Source organism: Anabrus simplex, chromosome 7 (genome assembly GCF_040414725.1).
Source record: "Anabrus simplex isolate iqAnaSimp1 chromosome 7, ASM4041472v1, whole genome shotgun sequence".
Lineage (NCBI taxonomy): Eukaryota > Metazoa > Arthropoda > Insecta > Orthoptera > Tettigoniidae > Anabrus > Anabrus simplex.
The window spans coordinates 260566439-260587878 of record NC_090271.1 but is presented as its reverse complement, the minus strand read 5'-3'; the positions used below and the strand labels follow the sequence as shown (position 1 = coordinate 260587878).

Here is a 21440-nt window from a genome sequence, read left to right as displayed (position 1 = left end):
GCCATTGCCCTGGTTGTAGTACCTTGCGTGAATTTCTTTACTATCAAATGTATTTTATCTTCTCCCTGTGCAGGATGTTCGTGCCTTTTATATTTATATAGCGTTCATGTAAATTCAAAGGAGTGTAGTCTAGATTATTATTATTATTATTATTATTATTATTATTATTATTATTATTATTATTATTATTATCACGGTGGTAATACTTAACTTATCTTAATATTATTTCTCTAAATTTTGAAATGACTTTAGCTGTAACCTTTAATATTTCATTGTCGTAAAGACACAGTTGTCTGTATGCGACCTCAAATGAATTTCGCCCACTTTCTCTCCATTACAATAGTAAAGTGTGGACTGTACAAGGTTTTCAGTTGTGTACATCACCTGGATCCAGGCGGTCATCTTTGAAGGTGTGTAAGAGTTTAAAGGTCGCTCATAACAGGTTCTAGTCTATTGTCATTGCGTTCGTGCAGGTGTGTGGGCTCAAGCATGGTGATAAAAGGAATGAGTGAATTATAGAGACATGCTTATGATATTATTCTAGAAACGTATGAAAAGGTGTAACTGAACTTCAGTTCTAAGATATCAAACCGCTTTTGTTGTATTGAGATGTCCACATCATAAGAATATAAACATCAGGAGTAGGGTAGGGTGTGTCGGAATACGGATGTGTTTCTTTATAATGTGAATACGTCATGGGAATGGAGATAGTTCTAATAAACTGTGAACTGTGCATAATTTCAATATTAGGCTACTTACGGCTTTAATTACGGTTTTAATACATACTTCTTTCAATAAATGAAAGAAATATGTCACTTATCCAGAAACAAATTGGGGGAGGGGGTGCACGTCATTGTCTAAGTGGCTTTGTTGCAAACTTCCTACCTGGAAGGCTGATGTTCGAATCCCGGTGTGTCCCGGGTTGAAATTTTCTTCCCAAAATGTTCGTGACTTCGGAAGGGCATCCAGCATTAAACTCCCTGTCAAAATCAAAATGAGCCTGATAAGCTTAAGAAATAAATTCCTGAAAAAAGTCACCGTCCGATTCCTTGGTCGAATGGTCAGCGTTGAGGTCTTCGGTACAGGTGGTTCCGAGTTCGATTCCCGGAGGGGTCGGGGATATTAATCGCGTCTGATTAATTATTTTGTCTTGGGGACTGAGTTTATGCACATGTCCCAAAACTTTTCTCTTCACCTTCAGAGAATACACAAAGTTTACAAGTTGCTTTAAGTCGCACCGACACAGGTAGGTCTTATAGCATGATGGGGTAGGAATGGGATAGCGGTGGAAAGGAAGTGTCGCGTGTAAAGGAAAGTGATCCTTACTGTACCGTACTGCAGGAATGTTATGTTTGCAAGACGTATTTACTCACTCCTGGAGTATGGCATGTTTAAAGTTATTTTCCTCTACACTGTAGTATGGGAAAATGAGCACAACGAAATTGTTCTGATGGACTGCATATCAATATGTGGCCGGGAGGCGTGACCAGTCTTAAGGGAATTCATGGATAGGAGGAGCATTGTCACATTCGCAGGTTTGCTCCGCAGCGACGGCTTGATTCTTAAGAAATAAACATGGCAAAGTAGCTAAGGCATGCTTCCGTTCTTACATCCAGCGAGGAAACGTACAAATGTTATAATCCTTCAACTGAACATCGAAAGCATTAGTAGAACCAAATGCGATCACCTAGAAATGAAATAGAATGTTACATTGGAATGAAAATTACATTTACACAGCATTTATTTTTTCGTACGTACTGTAACATGTATATGTAGTAATGTTGCTGCTGCATGACTTCTGCTATCCTGTGGACATTTTGTTTTCTAGAAAGTTCTGTCTTCGTATTACGAATGAGTTTGTCTCATACAAACTTTTCTTTTTCCAATACAGAAAATTTCATTCCATATATTGTAATTAAATTCGCTTTGCTTCAGATTGTCAAAATTAATTTTCTTTCAATAAACGCCCTTCTCGTGAAACAAAAGGACTTTTGAGATCAGGGGTTCAATTTCTACCCGCTCTTTGTTGGTTTGTTTATTTGTGTGTATACGATATGGAATCTATTTTACAATTTATTGTGTTAACGTACATACTAGGCTCAATAGCATATATATATATAGACTGTCCCGTTCTGTTCTCCATCTTATTCTAGCTCTTCCTGGTGGCCTCCTCTTTCTTGTCCTTGCTGTTGAACTTTCTAGCATTTTTGCTCCATGACTGGCCCAATAAAACTTTCAGATTAGGCAAATAATTATATTTCTTCTTCCATGTATTTGTATACCTCATCATTTATCCTTCGCTTCCAAATTCTACATACCTCCACTGGTCCCACTACATTGAGCATCATTTTTCTCTCAATGATATGCAGCTTTAAACAGTGCCATTTTTGGCTGCCCATTGTTTCAGAGTCGTAGAGAGCAGAGGGTCGTGTGATGGCACTGTGAATATCTTGATGTTCCAGGAGAGAAATTTGTCTTTAAGATGTTGCAGAGGGGAGAGCAGTATCATAACCTTGCCTGAATTTTCACATGTATTTCAGGATTTAACTTATTATGGTCAGTTAACCAAGATCTGAAGTACTTAAATTAGATAACGGATCCGAAATGCATTGTATCAGGAAAGAAAGGCTTATGTTCTTCTCTCCTTCACATCAGCATATAGACTAATTCGTCTTTTATTCACTCATTATCAGATGTGGTTTAGATGCTTGTCAGTAGCCGTAGTTCTTGTTTGTCTAAGCTAACAAGAACCTAATTTAAACATTTTTCGTACAATGAGTAGATTTTAAGATTCTGTATTAAGTGAAAAACGTTGAGATACAATCATGTGCACCAAAAAGTCATGTGGTATCGTTTCTCATTTCATTTCAGAAAAGCTAGTTACTATATACCAATAATTTCGTGAAAATATCTTATTACAATTTGAAATTCCCTATAATAATAATAATAATAATAATAATAATAATAATAATAATAATAATAATAATAATAATAATAATAATAATAATAATAATAATAATAATACTTTAATTGCTTCCAAATATCCATACAAAGGATGTAACATCTGACAAACTGTTTTAACTTGTGGAGACATGAACGAAGGTACTTAAAAATAAGGCACATTACTGTTCTTTGCTATATTAATTCAAAGACTTTGTACGATTTTTTGCACTTGTCAAGATGAAATGTTTCGCATTTTCTCTGGCATAGTTTGCAGCACAGTTTTCATTCGATCGGTGGAAATTGGGGTTTTCACAGAACTTGTGGTGAAATTCGTGGACAGCTTGACGTGTGATGGCGCTTCGTAATTCCTGGTTGGGACCCACGCAACTTCTATCATGGCATCCGATGCGTAGAGCTCTTAAAAAATCCCGGTTCATTTTTTCCTACCCCTGTCGGATGTGTTCTGTCGTCTGCGGTTTAGATGGTAGTAGAATTTATGTCCTCAATAAAGGTCTCGTTTGCTAGCTCGTAGGATAATCGTAGTGGTGCTGATTTTGATATGCACAAGGTTAGTGTTAGATGTCTTATTTTGACTGAGTCTATTGCTGCGAGTTCTGATATATTAAAGTGTTCCCATATTAGTTCAATGCCGTATTTAACTATTGGAATTATTTTTACCCTGAATAGTTCCATTGCTGATGTTAGATAAAGTTTTCTTAGGCCAATTATGCTATATATTAGTCGTATAGCAGCAGCTGTTCTATCTCGAACATGGCTTTTGAAGGATAGTCCGGTCGTCTGGAAGGTGCCCCCTAGATACTGAAAATATTTGACTCTGTAGTTCCTCTCCGTGTAGAATTATTATATCTTCCGCTGCCATCCTTTTTCCCTTTCTGTAGATCATCATGGCAGTTTTGTTTCTGTTGATTTAGAAGTCTTTTATTTTGTCAGTCCTCTAGCCGCCCACTGCTGTTTCTAGGTCTCTCTTACTTTGTACTAAGACCATGTCATCTATATTATCTATATTGACACACAAAAATTTTTAACTGTTTTAGTAATATGAAGATTGAAACATAAGACGCATTACAGTTTACTTCTTGAAAACTATTGCTCAAATTGAGAAATATCCCAGTACTTTCAAAACGGGTTGGCATCCTTAATCATATCCTAAAATATCCAGACTTGTTTTAAATTCATTCTATGAATGTATAGTGGAATTATCAAAGTCTCAAATCGCGAGGTCGACTTATGGCACACCTTGTGAGGAAGTGTTTCGCTTTTTGTTGCGTGAAGTGACCTCATGACGTGAACGATAAATGGAAAGTTGCTCAAGTTCATGAGAATTGTTCTTGTTCTCTTTTACAAAAATTACACGCGGCCTCTCCGGTCCCGAACTTTGACACGAAAGAAGCTGAAAGGAAACAAATGACTTCGCAGACGGGTCTGGACCTCAAAGGGAACCGGAGTGAGGACAGCCGTAATTAAGGAGCTAGGATCAGCCGTCCACCCCCATCTCGAACCACTCGGTTGGAACGAGAGGCTCTTGAATTATTTTGAAAGGTTTTAATTAAAGATCTTGTGAGCTAGAACAGCATACGTTAAGCATAGCAGTACATGATCAGTTATCTATGTGTACGGCCTGAAACTAAAAAGGTGTTCTTTGGAACTCTTACCTTCCGTAATAAAATATGCCAGGAGTGTGAAGTGAGGTGCAGCTGAGTTGGGGAAAGATTGTCGATCTTAGCATCGATTCTCAAATATCTAGTATTCAGGTCTAGTAATGACTCTTGATTCTGATGTCGGAGGATCAGTGATGGAATAATAGTTTAACCCAACTAGAAATGTAAAATCTTTAGTACGGTGTGCTGAAAATGTGTGAAGATACGAAAATGTGAAATTAGCATTAAATATCTAAGTCCGGCTCCTTGGCCATCGGTTCAGAGGAGTCTGGGTTTGATTCTCAGTCACGTCAGGCGTTTTAGCGGCATCTGTTTAGTTCTTTTTTATTGTGTATTAGGTTTTTGTATTTATTTACCACCATAGAAGCAAAAAATTGTGAATGCATGTCACAAGATAAGGAAGGCGTCAGGCAGGGTATTCGGCCATAATGCTGATATTTAATCTACATGCCTTGTGACCTCAAGTAACTTTGAAAAGTCTAGGAAAGGGAAAAGTGCTGTAAGGTCCAAATATTCCCAAAGCAAATTTATAACCTATGAATGCCCAGGTCTGTTAGATATTTCAGATTCTGATAAAAGTAATAATAGTCTTAATGATAAATCAGGTTTTCCAGAATTTCAGACGCAGGTCGAGTTCCTGAAATTGACCAAGTGATATGGACTTAGGGTTTTGCCATTTGCGTTTTCGTTATGTATCATAATACTGTACCTAAACTACATTCATAACGCAATGATTAACATTAACGCAAAGCAAATCTAGAAAAACAGTATGTAGCTCATACTACTAATAATGAGAAATAATACAATCTCCTATCAAGGAGTGTGAATTCATACATATTTATTGCTAATTTTCATAATTTACATTTCAGTTCAAGATACTACTGTCCAGCTCCATGGCTAAATTGTTAGCGTGCTGGCCTTTGGTCACAGAGGTCCCGGGTTCGATTCCCGGCAGGGTCGGGAATTTTAACCAGCATTGGTTAATTTCGCTGGCACGGGGGCTGGGTGTATGTGTCGTCTTCATCATCATTTCATCCTCATCATGACGCCCAGGTCTCCTACGGGTGTCAAATCAAAAGACCTGCACCTGGCGAGCCAAACTTGTCCTACGACACTCCCGGTACTAAAAGCCATACGCCGTTTCATATTTTTTCCATGATACTATTGAAACATAACACTGGTTATTGTTCGAGAATGGATTGTTGGGATTTCTGACTTGAACATCTTGCTTTCAGCAGTTGTTGGTATCTGAAAACGAAGCCATAGAATCCAGGGCAGTTGTAATTCAGCTTACACTTTGATGATCAACATATAAGTAAGAACACGTTTGCATTTAATTCTCGGCAGAGTCACGATCACACCAGACTTACTCTGTTATCCGCCATGGCTTGCAAATGGGTGGTTTTAATGGAATCCGGAACAGGAAATGTTTCATATTCAATCTTCACCATAGAGAATAGGAAAAAATTTAGAAAATAATTCACGATTTTGACCAGATCTTGAAACTGTCCTTATTAAATTACATAGAGAATTGACAGGACTAAATATAAAATTATAATTCGCAGGATTTTTGGCAGGATAATATCGTCCCTGTTCTTCCAAAACGGCGAATGTGACAATGCTCTTCCTATCCATTATTTACCCTAAGACTGGTCACACCTCACAGCCACATATTGATATTCAGTCCATCAGAACAATTACCGTTGAGTTACTTTTCCTATGCGCGCGTGTAAAGGAAAATGAACCTTAAATACATCACACTCTAGGAGTGGGTAAATGTCATGCAAACATGCATTCCTTCAGTATGGTACAGTAAAGTTCATTTTCCTTTACACAAGCCCATAGGAAAATGAACTCAACGAAAATTGTTTTGATGAACGGCATATCAATATATGGCTGGAATGCGTGACAACTCTTAAGGGAAATAATGGATAGGAAGAGCATTGTAACATTCGCCCTTTCGGCAAAACAGGAACGGTATTAAACAAAGGACATTTTTAAGAAAATGGATACTTTAGGCGAACCACAGAATACGGGGCTAAAAAGGAGGAGCATCTTGTCAAGAACAGGACATCTGGTCATCCTATGCCATCGCGTTTACGTCCAGCTAACTTCTTTTCTGGTTTTCGGAGATGCTTATTGATAAAAGTAACGTACTATTTTATTAAGAAATATCAGAAAATATGGACAGGGTTTTGCCATTTGCGTTCTTGTGATTTTGAATTTGTTTTAAGAGACGGGAAAACTTAAGATTTAAATGTTAATTAAGTCCAAATTGAAAATATATGCCTTACATTAAAAAAAATGTTGAGTGGTGTTAGTTATTTCTTTTTTACTATTTCTTATTTATGTCACTTCCGATATTTCTAATGTCCACACTCTTACATGCATGATTATTTCTTGATCCAGTACACGTCACAAAGTTCCTTCACCCATTTTTCATATTCAACATAAAACTGCTATATGTGTTCCCATCATATAACATAAAATAGTGAGAAATTATTTGATAATTTGTGTTTGTCTTGCGAATTTACCTTTCCTGGTTGACCTTACGGATCAGAAAATGAGGGTTTTGATAGCCAAGTGGCATTGTCACGGGATCCTCACCAAAGTAGCCGTGGTTCGATTTCTGGTCAATACCTATAGGAATATTGAATTCAGAAGTCACATCCATGTGAAAGAAATTAAATGTAAAGCTGAATTTCCCGTGTTTGTAATAACATCCTGTCGCGTAAACAACAAGCTTGCGTTTATTAGGACAAAGAACAAAGAATATGATTTACGTTTACTATATCTACAGGCACCGAAATATACCTCATGGGTAGAGAGAAGGCGCAGCTTTCTGGATGACCCGCCTCACCCCTTCAGGGTGGAGAATGAAAACTTGTATTAGGTAATATATCGTATACCATAGCGGAAATGTTATCGGCATAGCGTAGTTAGTTAAGTCATCGAATTTTGTGCTCAGTGTTGAAATACCAATTCCCACAAAAGAGGTTATCATTCAGTATAGTTAAAATGCAAATGCCCCATTAAAAGAACGATTTCAGGGTGAAATTCCGGTGTCCTAACGTCTCTTAAACCCGATAGCAGGAACTTCATCATAATGATTTATTAGGGATGTACAATTATCTTGCGACTTATTGGAATTGTATCCTAAGGGAACACAATTATCGCAGTGCCGTAACTACTGGCTCTCAATCCAGAGGGTTGAGGTTCTAATCACTATGTATTTTAAAGTGGAATTTGAACTTGTATAAATACATGGCTTCTAGAAGAGCATTCAGTCTTAAGCTCCCTGATAAAATCTATGTTGAGGCAGGGCAACAACCTTAGAAATAGCTGGGATGAGTTGAAAAAATGATTTTGTATTGTGATTGCATTTAAAAATTTACATTTTTAAAATCTGGCCTACGTACATAAATGATTATAAGAAAATAATAACGATAAATAACTGAAGCTTAACTTGCATTCCCTTCTTCGTGTCTAAAATTTCAACAGTACGGTACCCAAGCTGTAGAAGAATCCACTAGTTTAGTTATTTTAAAAGCTGGTAAAGTCTCCAACCATAACTGACCACAAAACATTTCTAATAATATCCCTTGTTCACAACCTAGGAGGTGTATGGAAAGGGATGGACAATACTGCAGACTTAATGATTGATAAAATTATACCATTGCTCCGAATTTTTACAAATACATTGTTTCAGTAAAATGGTGATAGCAACCGACTAACGCAACTGATGTTGTGTGTTGCAGACGGACAGGCGAGTCACCTCAACCTGTTCAACAACAGGCAGCCGGCGAAGAAGAAGCGCAAGTCGCGAACAGCCTTCACCAACCACCAGATCTTCGAGTTGGAGAAGAGGTTCCTCTACCAGAAGTACTTGTCACCGGCAGACAGGGACGAGATCGCGGGTCAGCTGGGTCTGAGCAACGCCCAAGTCATCACCTGGTTCCAGAACCGGCGTGCCAAACTCAAGCGAGACATGGAGGAGCTCAAGAAGGACGTGGAGTCTACGAAACTACTTACAGCGCATAAATCCTTTCTTGAAAACGTGCAGGACCTTGGCATACTGAAGAAGAAGTCCCCACCATCAGCAATGGTTGATGATAAGGGTTTGTCTGCAGTGTCCTTAGTATCGGAGAAATGAATACTTCAGAACTATAATCAGTATTGTACACACTTATCTTTGCGGTCAGTTTTCTCTCAAAACCGTTAACAGGACTGGAATCAACATTTTTTGTTAAATGGAGTTCCTAATTTTTTACTTCAAGGTGAGGAAGTTATGCAAGTAAATACTCATTTACAGCTGAAGAATTATATGAACTTCAGAAACTTCGTGCTATGAAGAAGAGTTTCACTCTTGAACAGTTAAGTAGGAGAAGAAACCGATGAGCATTATGTAACTGATGTGGATCTGCATTGCTGTCCAGTTCATTTTATTACCCTAGCCAAACCACTTTAGACGTTAAATGAAATATCCTTGGAATTGCCTCCGAAGAGAAAAAACAAGGAATTGGACAATTTATATTTCATTTCTCCCGTGCTGAACTTAATTTTAAAATTATCTTAACATTTTCGAACGGATTTTAACGTTGTGCTGGACCAGTACTTTAGTGTCCGATGTATCATAAAATAATGTTCTGAATGAAAGAACACTCGGAGGGGAGGAGCGTTGTGTGATTCAGAAACACTTCCTCGATGTGGAATTGATTAGTAAATGGATAGAAAAGGAACTTATTATGTTTCGAATTCAAGATATCATGCTTGCAGACAGTTTGAATCTCATGTAGGGAGTGACACAATATCCTTCATGACGTGGTTTGATGTGCAATATTTGAGTGTGAACAATCTTCACAATATCGTTTTGTGAATACAGAACTGAAATCCACTGTGCTGTAGAATCTAGTGCAACAACGGCGTATTCAGCAGGAGAAATGACTGTGAATAAAATTAATCTCTCTGCAAATAAATGGAACAGTAACTGTAAGATGTATTTAAACAATCAACGCGTTGTGTGTATTATTTTTTCACTATGTTGTCGTAAAAGTGAAAGTGTACAGTTTGAAAAGCAAGGGATGTTATTAACATTTCCTCTTTTCATTGCCATATTTACAACGAACTCTGTACCAAGAGAAATGTTTAACTGATCAAAATGGACAAAGAAATGAAGAAAATATCGATTATAAATAAGTGAACTATATATGGTAAATTAAAATAATCAACTATCATTAGTGATGTTTAATAATTGATCTATATAAAGAAAGTTTATAGTTGTAATATAGAACCGCGATAATTTATTCCATCTACAGCAAATAAAATAATTTAATACTAGATTATGATCATGTGTAATTGCGTATCCTATTAGAGTCACGGGATAATGACTCGTATTCTAGCACGTTTTAATCAGCCAAGTTCTCCTTGTCTGTAAGTTCTGTGATTATATAGCTGCTGATTAGATTATTCCAGAGTTCAAACCATTAGTTTCAGAAAGGATCTCGGTCTTTACGTAACAATCTACGACCATCCATTTGCGGCCGCAATATCTTTTATTTGCACCTAACCAGGAAGGATGGCCTCTGTGTTGTCCATGACATAAATGTGTAAGGTAGGTCAGAAGTAACGGGGTACGTCTTATAAGAAGGAAGTCCTCAAATCCTATTAGACACTTTGAAATAATTATTTTGTTTCTTCGATAAAATGTAAGAAAATATCACTACATCCTTTTAATGACTTTTCTGAGCGTTTTAATTTGTAGAAATAATTTCCACATCCGAAAATAATATCTTTCAAGTTAGGTATTCTTTATTTTAATTTCTTGACTTCGGTCCATTATAAAACGAGTGAAATTCCAGTGAAGTAATGTTGGTCTGTTTCGGAGGGGAAAACGTCATTCTATTCTCAACATCGTTGTGATCATCATATTACTTTAGTATCAAACTATTCTGCACATTGGGAAACAACTGAAAGACGATCCTACAAGTATCTACTACTGTTCATTTTTCATTATGAATGCGGTAAGAGGTGGACGGTAGCTTTTCCTACCCAAACTTGAGGAACGTTCTGCGGATTACACAATGCAAGTACAATTTTATGTCGCGGACAAAACACTGTTTTTGTTTCTAGTTTTGGTCTCTTCCGTATAATTTTTAGACGTAATTCTCCAAACTGGCTGTAGTAATCAACTGGTTGTATGGAAGTAGCAGATGATAATGAGTATCTGAAATTCCATACGTACATATTTTGCAAACCATTTCCGAACTGTTGATTTACCAACAATACACTAGTATTGTTCCTGCACCTGTATATAGCCGTATCCCCATTTTTATAGAAAAACGTGTATCATTCCAATATGCAATTTTTCATCATCTACGAGCATGTTTGAAGTGTGGAAGAACATAATTATATCTTCTGTCGACAGTGATCGTTTGTTAAATGTAGTTTTGTCCTTGGTTACTAGATATCGTCTCTGTGGTGCCAAACACGCGAATGTGGCGATGTTCTTCCTATCCATAATTTCCCGTGAGACTGGTCATGCCTCCCAGTCACATATTTATGTGCAGTCCAACAGAATAACTTTCGTTGAATTCATTTTCCTATGCGCGTATGTAAAGGAAAATAAACCATATTGGACCGTACTTTTGGAATGTACGTTAGCATGACATTTACCAACTCCTAGAGTACGATGTAGGCTATTTAAGATGCATTTTTATTTACACTTCTGCATAAAATATCTGGCTGGGTGGGAAATAACGGATAGGAAGAGCATTGGGAGATATGAGGTTTTGGCACCGCAGAGACGACACTGTCATTGTTACTGGTCCACTTGTTGTATTTAATTAGGTACATTTACACAGAAAACTTAAAATTATTATGTTACAAAAACACTTACATCAGTAAAAGTATAATTTATTTCGTTGTGTTATAACTATATCTATAAGAATCGCTGTAATAAGCACAAGGGCAAGAAATTTTGGCATTTGATACATCATTTTGTTTCTATATTTCCTAGGAATGTTGAATTCTATGGTTGTTGTATAGAAATAGATACCATTTTATATTTGTCACAATTCTTGCAGTTAAAGTTTATTTCTCCCACGACTGCTCCTGTCTAAATGTTGAGAATAACTGACCATGGCAACCATCTTTCAAAAAACCATTCACAACCCCGTAATGACAAAACTTAAAATGTAGTTCTGACATATACGTTTTTATACATTTCAAAAGAGAATGAGTACTGCAGTGGTGATGAAGGCATTTTAAATTTTCTATAATTGACCAAACTTGTGTAATATAACTCTCCCTGGCACTGCCTGACACAGCATTTTATGTCACAGCAATTGAGAAAGAATTGCTCAAATAAGCCGTGTTTGTCAGCGCTCGAAATTTCTTGATTTGTAATAAGGTATAAAGTTGTCTAGAAGGATTTTGATGTCCATTAACAATAAGACATGAAGCTCGCGCAGTATTAATGCACGACATTTGTTGTGACATGCCCAGACATAATTACAACTCAGACAGTGATTGGTTGGCAACTTATCCTCTCCCCTCACCCCCTTGACGACGAAGTAATACAGAACTCTGGAATTCAAGGTCCAAAATAACGACAGAACTTAGTAGGTAATGCTAATGATTACATTTTCTAGAAAAATATTGAAATGGAAAAAGTTGAAATGGATCTTGTAATCTAAAATTTATTTCGATGTGAATGAAGAAAAATATATCGGTCTGTAATACCTAACCATCTTCAAGACTATTAATACATCAACGACTGTATGATAAACTAGCGCTGGAACTTAACCTAGGAGGACAAAGTTATTGGTGTGTTACTATATTTATGCTTTGAATCAAATGCAGAAAAATAATGTTGTAAATAAAACAGGTGTTTGCGTTGCTGTAAATGACGTCTGTAATGTCTTGTATTGAACACAAGGACATAAACGACTTTATAGTGGTGTTGAGTTCAATGGTTAACACATAAGAAAAAAGTCAGATTTTTTCCAGGAATGTGGATATCGAATTTAGAAGTTTCTGCAATTATGTGATGAACATTTTCTGCTCTGATTTTTTCTATAACTTACTACTTCTACATGCTCTATTAATTTTCGAACATTTGTTTCTTCTGTTACAACAATTTGGAGTGTGTGGATAATCTCCACTAGAGGAAGGACCGGATTTAACTCCTTATTGTCCCTATGGCAAACAAGTCCTGCTACGTCCTATTGTATTTTTCGAAAATGAAGAGAAATCACTTCCTCCATTATTAATGGCGCCGAGATGCAGTGGCCATTCCTTAAATACCCGTACGTATAATATTTGTAAAGTGTAAAAAAGTGATATGATATAAATTACATAATTTAATTTCAACATGCTTTTTTTCTACGAGAAGGATTTTCTCACTGTTTTACGACGACCAAAAAGATCTGCTAGATCATTAAATTCCATTTACTGTATCAATATTCATTCAAGAGAACATTTGTGGACTCATGTGAAAACCAACACAAGCACCGAATTTTAAAGGTAAGGTACTAGTTTACAACGTGTAAACTCGTCCGCCAAGCAGAAACCTTTCACTACCAACCTTCTCGATAATAATAATAATAATAATAATAATAATAATAATAATAATAATAATAATAATAATAATAATAATCAATCGGCTCGCTGGTTGAAGGGCCAGCAGTGAGGCTTTCGGTTCAGAGGATTCCTGGATCGATTCCCGGCCAGGTCGGGGATTTTATCCTTGTTTAGTTAATTCATCAGGTTCTGAGTCTGTTTGTGTTAGTATGAATACGACTTATCTTCATTCACACACAACACATCATACCGGTAACCACCACAGAAACACGCAATAGTGAATTCATCCGTCAATATAAGCTTGGCGTCAGGAAGGGCATCTGGCCGTAAGATTGGGACAGAGCCACATATGATACTCAGATAACACTCGCAACCACTCCAGACAGTGGAAAAAGTACTAGAGAATGAATAATAATAATAATAATAATAATAATAATAATAATAATAATAATAATAATAATAATAATAATAATAATAATAATAATAGGCTAATAATAAAAATGCAACAGAGTGTTTGAATACCTTCTCAGACAGAAAAATTAGCAAAACAGAAAAGAAAATTCTAAGGAAAATGTGGAACCTATTTTGCAGAATGGCATATAGGAAATTGAGACCAGAGCAAGATTTATACAAAGCATCATAACAAAATATGTCATGCTTTCAGAAGAATTATTTAGTCACCAGTACAGAATGGACAAAGACAGATTAACAAAACAAATTTTTGAACACTATGCAAATAAAAAACAAAACTGGCATTTTTCAGAGAAGCTCAACAAGATTTGGAACTACTCAACATTTAAGATGAACAAATTGCAAACAGAAAATAATTTAGGAAAGCAATATTTGATGGTATATTTCCAGAGAAAGCCAAGTAAAAATCAGCCATTAAACGGACGGAAGAAAGAAAACAATAACAACAGGAAAGGATGCAGAATTTTTGGGAAGAGAAGAAAAAGAAAACTGTTTCATGTGTTCCTTATAATGCCCAATAATAATAATAATAATAATAATAATAATAATAATAATAATAATAATAATAATCGTATGGCCTCAGCTACCGTGATGCTGACCTTCTGAAGTGATGCCATCTAGGTGGCCTGCCTACCAATTTCAACATTCCTAACATTAACAGAACGCTTCAAGTTAATATTAGGACTACAGCAATGGCAGTGGAATTCTACTGGAACGGATACTATGGTTGAGAAAATTTAATTTTCAGAGATCTTTAACCCACCGAAAACAATCATATGCTGAGTCAAGTTTTATAACAGTCTTCTAAAAAACCCATAATACAATCTTCTAACCAGAACGTCTTTTTTATTCTCGTAGAAAAGAGATTACGTAAGCTTTAGTTCTACAAATGCAGCATGATTCTCCATCATTTCCCGATTTATAAGCGGCAGTGTTTGCCTAAAGAGAAGAAACTATAGCCTTGTTTTTAACTAAATGGCAATTGTAATATCTGAAGCCATCTCTTTTCAGTTTTGACTCAGTTAATTTATAACTGTTAGGTTCTTCAGTCTACCAAAATTAGCTTTGAATAAATACATTTATAAATCACCTGCAATATCCACAGTTCTTCAGGCAAGCAACTCAATGTTGTAAACATCCTAGGGATATGAGCTACGAATTTCAGGTAGATAACATTTTTCTTTATTTATTCCCAAAAATTAGAATCCTTTCCTTATTCATTGTAATCCGGCCAATTAGGTCAGAATTTCGCCTTTTTCTACCACTACGAGAGCTAATGTGAATCAAAAAGAGAACGAGTAAAGAAACAAGCGATTTTAGGATGTTTTTCCGGAACTGCATTTTGGCCGGAAATGATTTTCGAAATTTGAGCCCTGCAACTTACGGCAAAATGAAGGAAATTGCTTAATTTTTTGTTTTATTTACTTTGTCTTCTAAGAAATATTTTCTGCATTAAAATGAAAGCAAATGCTAACAGTATTACACCTGTAAAAAGAAACAGCTTTATTAAAATGGAATGGCATGTTTCGTTAGATTCTACCAAATCACTCTCAAAAATATTTAGAAATGTATAAAATGTATGTTTAAATTTTATTTGAATTCGTAAAACTTGAAATTTGGAACTTATCTTAATGAATTACTCGCTGCTATCCACTCTAGCATAGAGTGCAAGTTGGTGTAATGTCGGTACACTGTCGTCGGCGTGAGTCCAGCTGGCTAGATAGTCCGTTAACCCTCCGTCACTCCTCCGCTCCCCCCTCCCCCGCTAGACCATTGAATTGACACGCTAAACCGAACTTTTTGGTGTTTTTCATTCTTAGTACTCCCCTTATTCTTCTTCTGCTTTTACGGCCTAATTGGACCACTTCAATAATTTTCAGGTTATCTTCGATAAGTTGTCTTTTCAAATTACCCAGTAGCTTTTCATTCGTTCCAGTCTTCTCTATCGTTCCTCATATGTAAATACCCTTTTTCTTTGAATTTCGTTACTCTGGTACTGGTTTGAATCTTATTTTTATGTTTATTTACTTTCTTTAAATGTTCGGTTCTGTTTTGAAAATTGTCCAGATTTATTTATAGTTCTTCCATATCCTTTCTAATTTCCTTAATGCATCCTACATTTTGCTTCAGATGCCAGATTTTCTCTATAATTTTTCTTGGTAATCTGGTTTCTGGTGTCCTTATAATGTGACAAAAAATACCTTTGGCACTATTTATTAATGCATTTTCTAGCTATTCTTCTCTCTGCGTTTAGGATTTTATCGATTTTGTTTCTCTGAGTGACTTTAAAAAGAGTTTCGCTTCCGTATGTCACCTCTGGTTGAACCACTGTCATGTAAATACTCTCTTATTATTATTATTAAAAGAAATCAAAACATATAAACGTACGGTTCAGCGTGTCTGTGACCTAGCCAGGGTGGGGGGCGTTGTGTGGCGGAGGGTTAATGGACTAACTAACCAGCTGGATTCACGCCAACGATAGAGAACCAATACTACAACAACTTGCTATCCTAGAGTAGAGAGAAGTGAGAACTTCATTCATATAAGTTGCAAATTTGAATTTTTTTAAGGATTTAAATATTTTGAGTGTGATTTGATAGTATCTGATGATTTTCTTACAATAACGAAACATAAAATTCTATTTTACTACGTCGTTTCTTTTTTTTTGTATAATTATGTCACCATATGCTTTCTTTATTCAGCTAGTTTATACATTTATTATTCAAAATTAGTTTCAGCAGGCTGAAGAACGTGACAATTAAATGTCGATAGTCTAACAACGGTAAAAGAGTAAATTTAATCCTACCGTTACTGACATCATACACAAACATTAAAATCTCATCTATTGAAGACATCTTTGCCAAACCGGGTGAGTTGGCCGTGCGGTCAGGAGCGCGTGGCTGTGAGCTTGCCCTCGGGAGATAGTGGGTTCGAATCCCACTGTTGGCAGCTCTGAAGATGGTTTTCCGTGGTTTCCTATTTTCACACCAGGCAAATGCTGGGGCTGTATCTTCAGGCCACGGCCGCTTCCTCCCAACTCCTAGGCCTTTCCTATCCCATCGTCGCCATAAGACCTATCTGTGCCGGTGCGACGTAAAGCCACTAGCATCTTTTGCCAAAATCATTAAAAAACGCCCAATAAATAGCCAGTCACTGGCGGCAATTCTTTTCTAGGTGACCATAGTCCTGTAAAAACTCCATTTAGTCACAGAACCACTAACTTGGCACACTGGAAGTCGCATGTTGTTGATATGACATTCATTCGTTTCCAATGAGAAAAACGAGCGCGAGGAGCAGACTAAAGAGAACAGAACCAGAGAATGGAGCAAAGAAAAATCAAATACACACTCGTGTAGTTTATGAGATGTCAAATTTAATTAGATTAGGAACTTTGTTGTGAACGTAAAAATCATACAAGTAATGAACACTGAGCATATGATGATATTTAGAAAACAAAAAGCAAAATTTGGGATTGTCCCGGGAGCAATGTTTGTCTTCACGAGCAATGCGGGATTGCGAATTGGACATTGGATGCACGGAAGAAGGTTAGCCTAGGGGCGAATAAGTATTTAAGTCTGACCCGGCTTGGTGACTCTCATTTTCTGTCACCTCTGTTGTTTTGAGATAAAAGTAAGACTTTTTGTTCTGTTTTTTTATATAAAAATCGAACATTCGTGCGCTCGGAGAAAATTTCTTCTGCATAATGTAAGGATATAGACTACCGGAATTATCGAATAGGAATGTAATGATCACGATGTAATTTCCAAGGAAGTCAGTTATGTACAAACGGTTTGAAATATCGGCGAATGAGTTTGAATCATGCGGAGAGCACAAAGAGTTTTGTTCCGACACTATTATTTGTGCTGATACTTCATAATTTATTATTATTATTATTATTATTATTATTATTATTATTATTATTATTATTATTATTATTATTATTATTATTATATAAATCATTGAACTCATCACTACTGAAAATCAAAAATTATATAGAATGTAAATTATAAAAATATCCCTTGTAAATAGGGTTCGTATACTTTTTACGAAGGTGAAACTGGAGAAGGAAACCCAGTTATTAATTTGCTTTAGACCTATATGAATACGACAAACTAGAAATATATTTATTTTTCTTCTAAATTCTAGTTTAAATTTATATTTATAGAATGTGTTCACTTTCTTATTTTTTGTCGTATTTTTGATGGGAATGAATATCATTCAGTCAGAACATTTTACATGAAATAACATAAGTAGAGCCTATGGATCTTTGTATATGCACTGCTGAAGATTCAACGATAACCACTTCTCTAGTTTCATCTGCGGTAGAGTGCCGGTTTCCGGCTTCTAAAATTATGGGTCCAAACCCGACAGATGCAGTCGAATTTTTGAAGGACTGAAAAAAGCCCATTCGACATTCCAAGTCGTGCGAAGTCGGCATGTCACATAATATTGCTGACGCATTTGGTATTTACGTGCGAAATTAATAAAAATCGAGCAATAGGTAGCTCAACAGAGATCCAGTTCCTTTGCCATTTGAACTGAAATGAAACTGCCTGAAACACCTTTGTTGAGGGCTAAGTATAATTATTAATATACAGAGTGTGTCAGAAATATACCGACGAAATAGAAAACACGGCCAGTTCGTCAATTTGAATGGCGCGCCCGGAAGTAAAAAAAAAAAATGTAAGTACATTTTCTCGAAAAGTAGACATTTCTCCTCCACTCTGATTGCACCATCGATCTTAACACGAAGAGTATCCCTAATTTATTTTTTCGGTATAGTTCTCATGCACTCAGTGTTTAGTATTCCTTCCAGTGTCAGTACAAAGCACTCTAACTTACCATTAATTCATGACACATCCATTCTATTATTTCATGTTTCCTTTGTAATTATCTTTCTCAACGCTTATCTATTCCTACAGAACAAATAAACGGAATTCTCACTTTATCAACAGTCTACATTTTTCCTCGTTCGTTTGTTGCAATTATTTGATGATAATAATTATAATAATGCTATTTTTCTTACGACCGACTAACAAAACTTTTTATGATTTTCGGGGATTTCAAGGTGTTGGAATTTTATCTGGTAGGGGTTCTTTTACAAGCCAGGAAATCCAACATCTTAGCTGGGATCAAACCAGTCAGCTTGGCCTCGGAAAGCTAGCACTCTACCGTCGAAGCCACGCAGTCCATTACCGAATTATTTGACTTCGAACACGAAATACGTTTCTCTTTCTGCTCTTTTGCGCTGTACATTAACCATCCTACCGTAAAATGGACTCCGTAAATAACTGTCCTGTAATTTACAAAAAGTATACGAATCCAAATAATAATTAAACATGTCTTTAATAATGCAGATATGTGCTAACATAAACGCAAACAGAAGATTAATTAATAATATACATATGGTTCATAATGCTGTAAATAGAATCGTGTATTTAAACATTTCTTGGAGGAAGAAATATGTGGTGTAAGTACCTGACCTCTATTGTTAGAAGATTACAATGTTATAGAGGCAGAGTGTCAATAGTTCTAACATGTCCTCAGTTTCACCAATGATCTCTGATAATATTCTGTTATGTGTAATGGAGTGACACAAGTAAAGAGGAATCCTTATGAGTATGTAAAGGAAATGAAATGTTTTATTTTAGTCTTTAGTAAACACCAATAAATCCCTTCCTTTATAAAATCATAATACGAAAACAGAATAGCGAAAAATACAGATAACATTAAATGCAATGACAAGAAATGAACGGTAAGTATTGTGAAACTCATTAATAACGACACCTGCTCGTTTAATAAGGTCAACATTTCCTGGCACCAACAATAAATCCTTATTTGACACTTCCTTTCTGACTCGTTTGTAACAAAAATTATAACTACAGTAGAACCTCATTAATCCAGACTAATTGAGGGTATAGGTTGTCTGAATTAATGAACATCTGGATCAAACAAAATAAGTTATGCAAGGAGCCAAAGTACTGTACATATTTAAACACTCTGTTCAGTACAATATTTTACATTTGATAAATACAAAGATTATTTAGTATGCAAGATATTATGCAATACAATATTTTGCCAAAAAAAAAAATTAATACAGAATATCTAGTGGAGTACAGAATTAGAACATGGCAATCAAGGCACACTTGACACGCTTACTGGTTTGAAGAATCTGCTGATCTTTTGTTGTCTTCCCTTGAAATTAATTTATTTAATAATTAACTCACACAAATTCCTCAAGCGTTCATAATTTTCAGATATGTTTTCATCGTTGTTATCTTCAACGTATTTAATGACAATGTTTACGCGGTCTTTAATATCACAAAATTATGGCTTAGAGTTAATAATATCATCTGCTTTATCCTAGTCATATTCATCCGTTTCAGAGTTTTCTGCGCTAGTAACTGAGCTTTATACTGTAATTGCATTTATGTATTATTATTGTCATTATTATTAAAGGGCTGTCCGGATTAAGCGAAGTCCGGACTAATGAAGTTCTACTGTACATATATGTTTACTACATAAACTTAACTACATTCTTCATTTTGAACATGAATTTCCAGATCCACTGTATTCATGGCATTCTTTGATCAAAGAACACCCAGGTAAGTATGGAACAAACCTCGTCAATGCGGAGATACCGTACAAAGAGACGATGATTATGCAAGAGAAGTAAAGGAATGGCTTCATGAGAAGGAAAGCAGTTATATCTACCACAAGTGTGAGTGATGTTATAGATGTAACTAAAGCTGTGCGTCCCAAAACCCCTTCAGTCCAGAGCACCGCCATCTCGAACCTCCTATACTGCCTGCTCTATGCGAGGCTTTTTTGCGACTAGGCTGCGACAAAATTTCTCCGGTAGATGGCAGGCATAGACGCACAATATTCCAAACTTATTCTAATGACAGCCTACAAAACACTATGCAGTACGGTGATATGTTCACTGAAGCTCGTAAATTACATCAGTAATATTAAATATCGAAATTATTACCTGTATAAAGTCGCAGTTGGCCTCTTCATGCACAATTTTAAGATTTTCCTGGACGAAAGCTTGGAGTGGTACCGTACTTTTTATTGGAGGTCTTACGAACTTGGTTAGGATAATATCACTAACAATTTGCTGATGTTATTTGACCTCACACTGTAACAATTCACATTCTGAAAGGGAAGACGTCGCAAGTCCTCGTATTGCGCTCGTACGTTTGAAGGACTTCGACAATAGGGCACAGCAGCTTAAACGAACTCCTGCAGATACTTCATCAGAGCAACAAAACAAGGTTTTGGGTATCGAACTTCTCCTCTGTCCTGATGCATAATCAGTTCCATTTAGCGGTGTAGAAGCTCTAGGCAGTGAGATGTTGCTGACGCAAATGTCACACTCCATCCCCTCTTCAATAACACGAACTAAGTACCCACAAATTAGGATTTGATTTCCCGTTTCTCGTTTGATTGGAATATTATCGTCTAGATATCTCAGGTTGTCCAAAATGTATCAACATGAAGACGTTTGTTTTGTGATTGTCCGTCACAATTCTTATCAGCAGGAATCCACTATCCTCCACGTCTTTAATCACCTTCTAAAAAAATCCGCAGCCTGTTTCCAGTCATTCGACCGGGTCAGGAATGGAATGAATGAAGCCTCCATCTAGCGGTAAGGATAGGAAATGTGCCGGCTGCCGAAACCTGTCGCACTCCTCTGGGGCAATGATTAATGGATGGCAGATTAAATGAAATTATATACAAGAGTGTTGCTGGAAAGAAATATAC

At 36.2% G+C, this 21440-nt stretch overlaps 1 protein-coding gene across 2 annotated transcripts in view; it reads left to right on the top strand.

Annotated features, from left to right (window-relative positions):
• Positions 1–21440, top strand: part of LOC136877543 (uncharacterized) — a 492105-nt gene that overhangs the window by 424933 nt on the left and 45732 nt on the right. Inside the window, exon 2 of one of the 2 annotated variants that reach the window (XM_067151666.2) lies at positions 8381–8872. The exons of the other annotated variant lie outside the window; for it this stretch is intronic. Within the exon in view, the coding sequence (XP_067007767.2) occupies positions 8381–8775 (395 nt within the window). The 3' untranslated portion in view covers positions 8776–8872. Of the gene's footprint in view, positions 1–8380; positions 8873–21440 lie in introns of those variants that run through there. 2 annotated transcript variants of the gene reach the window in all.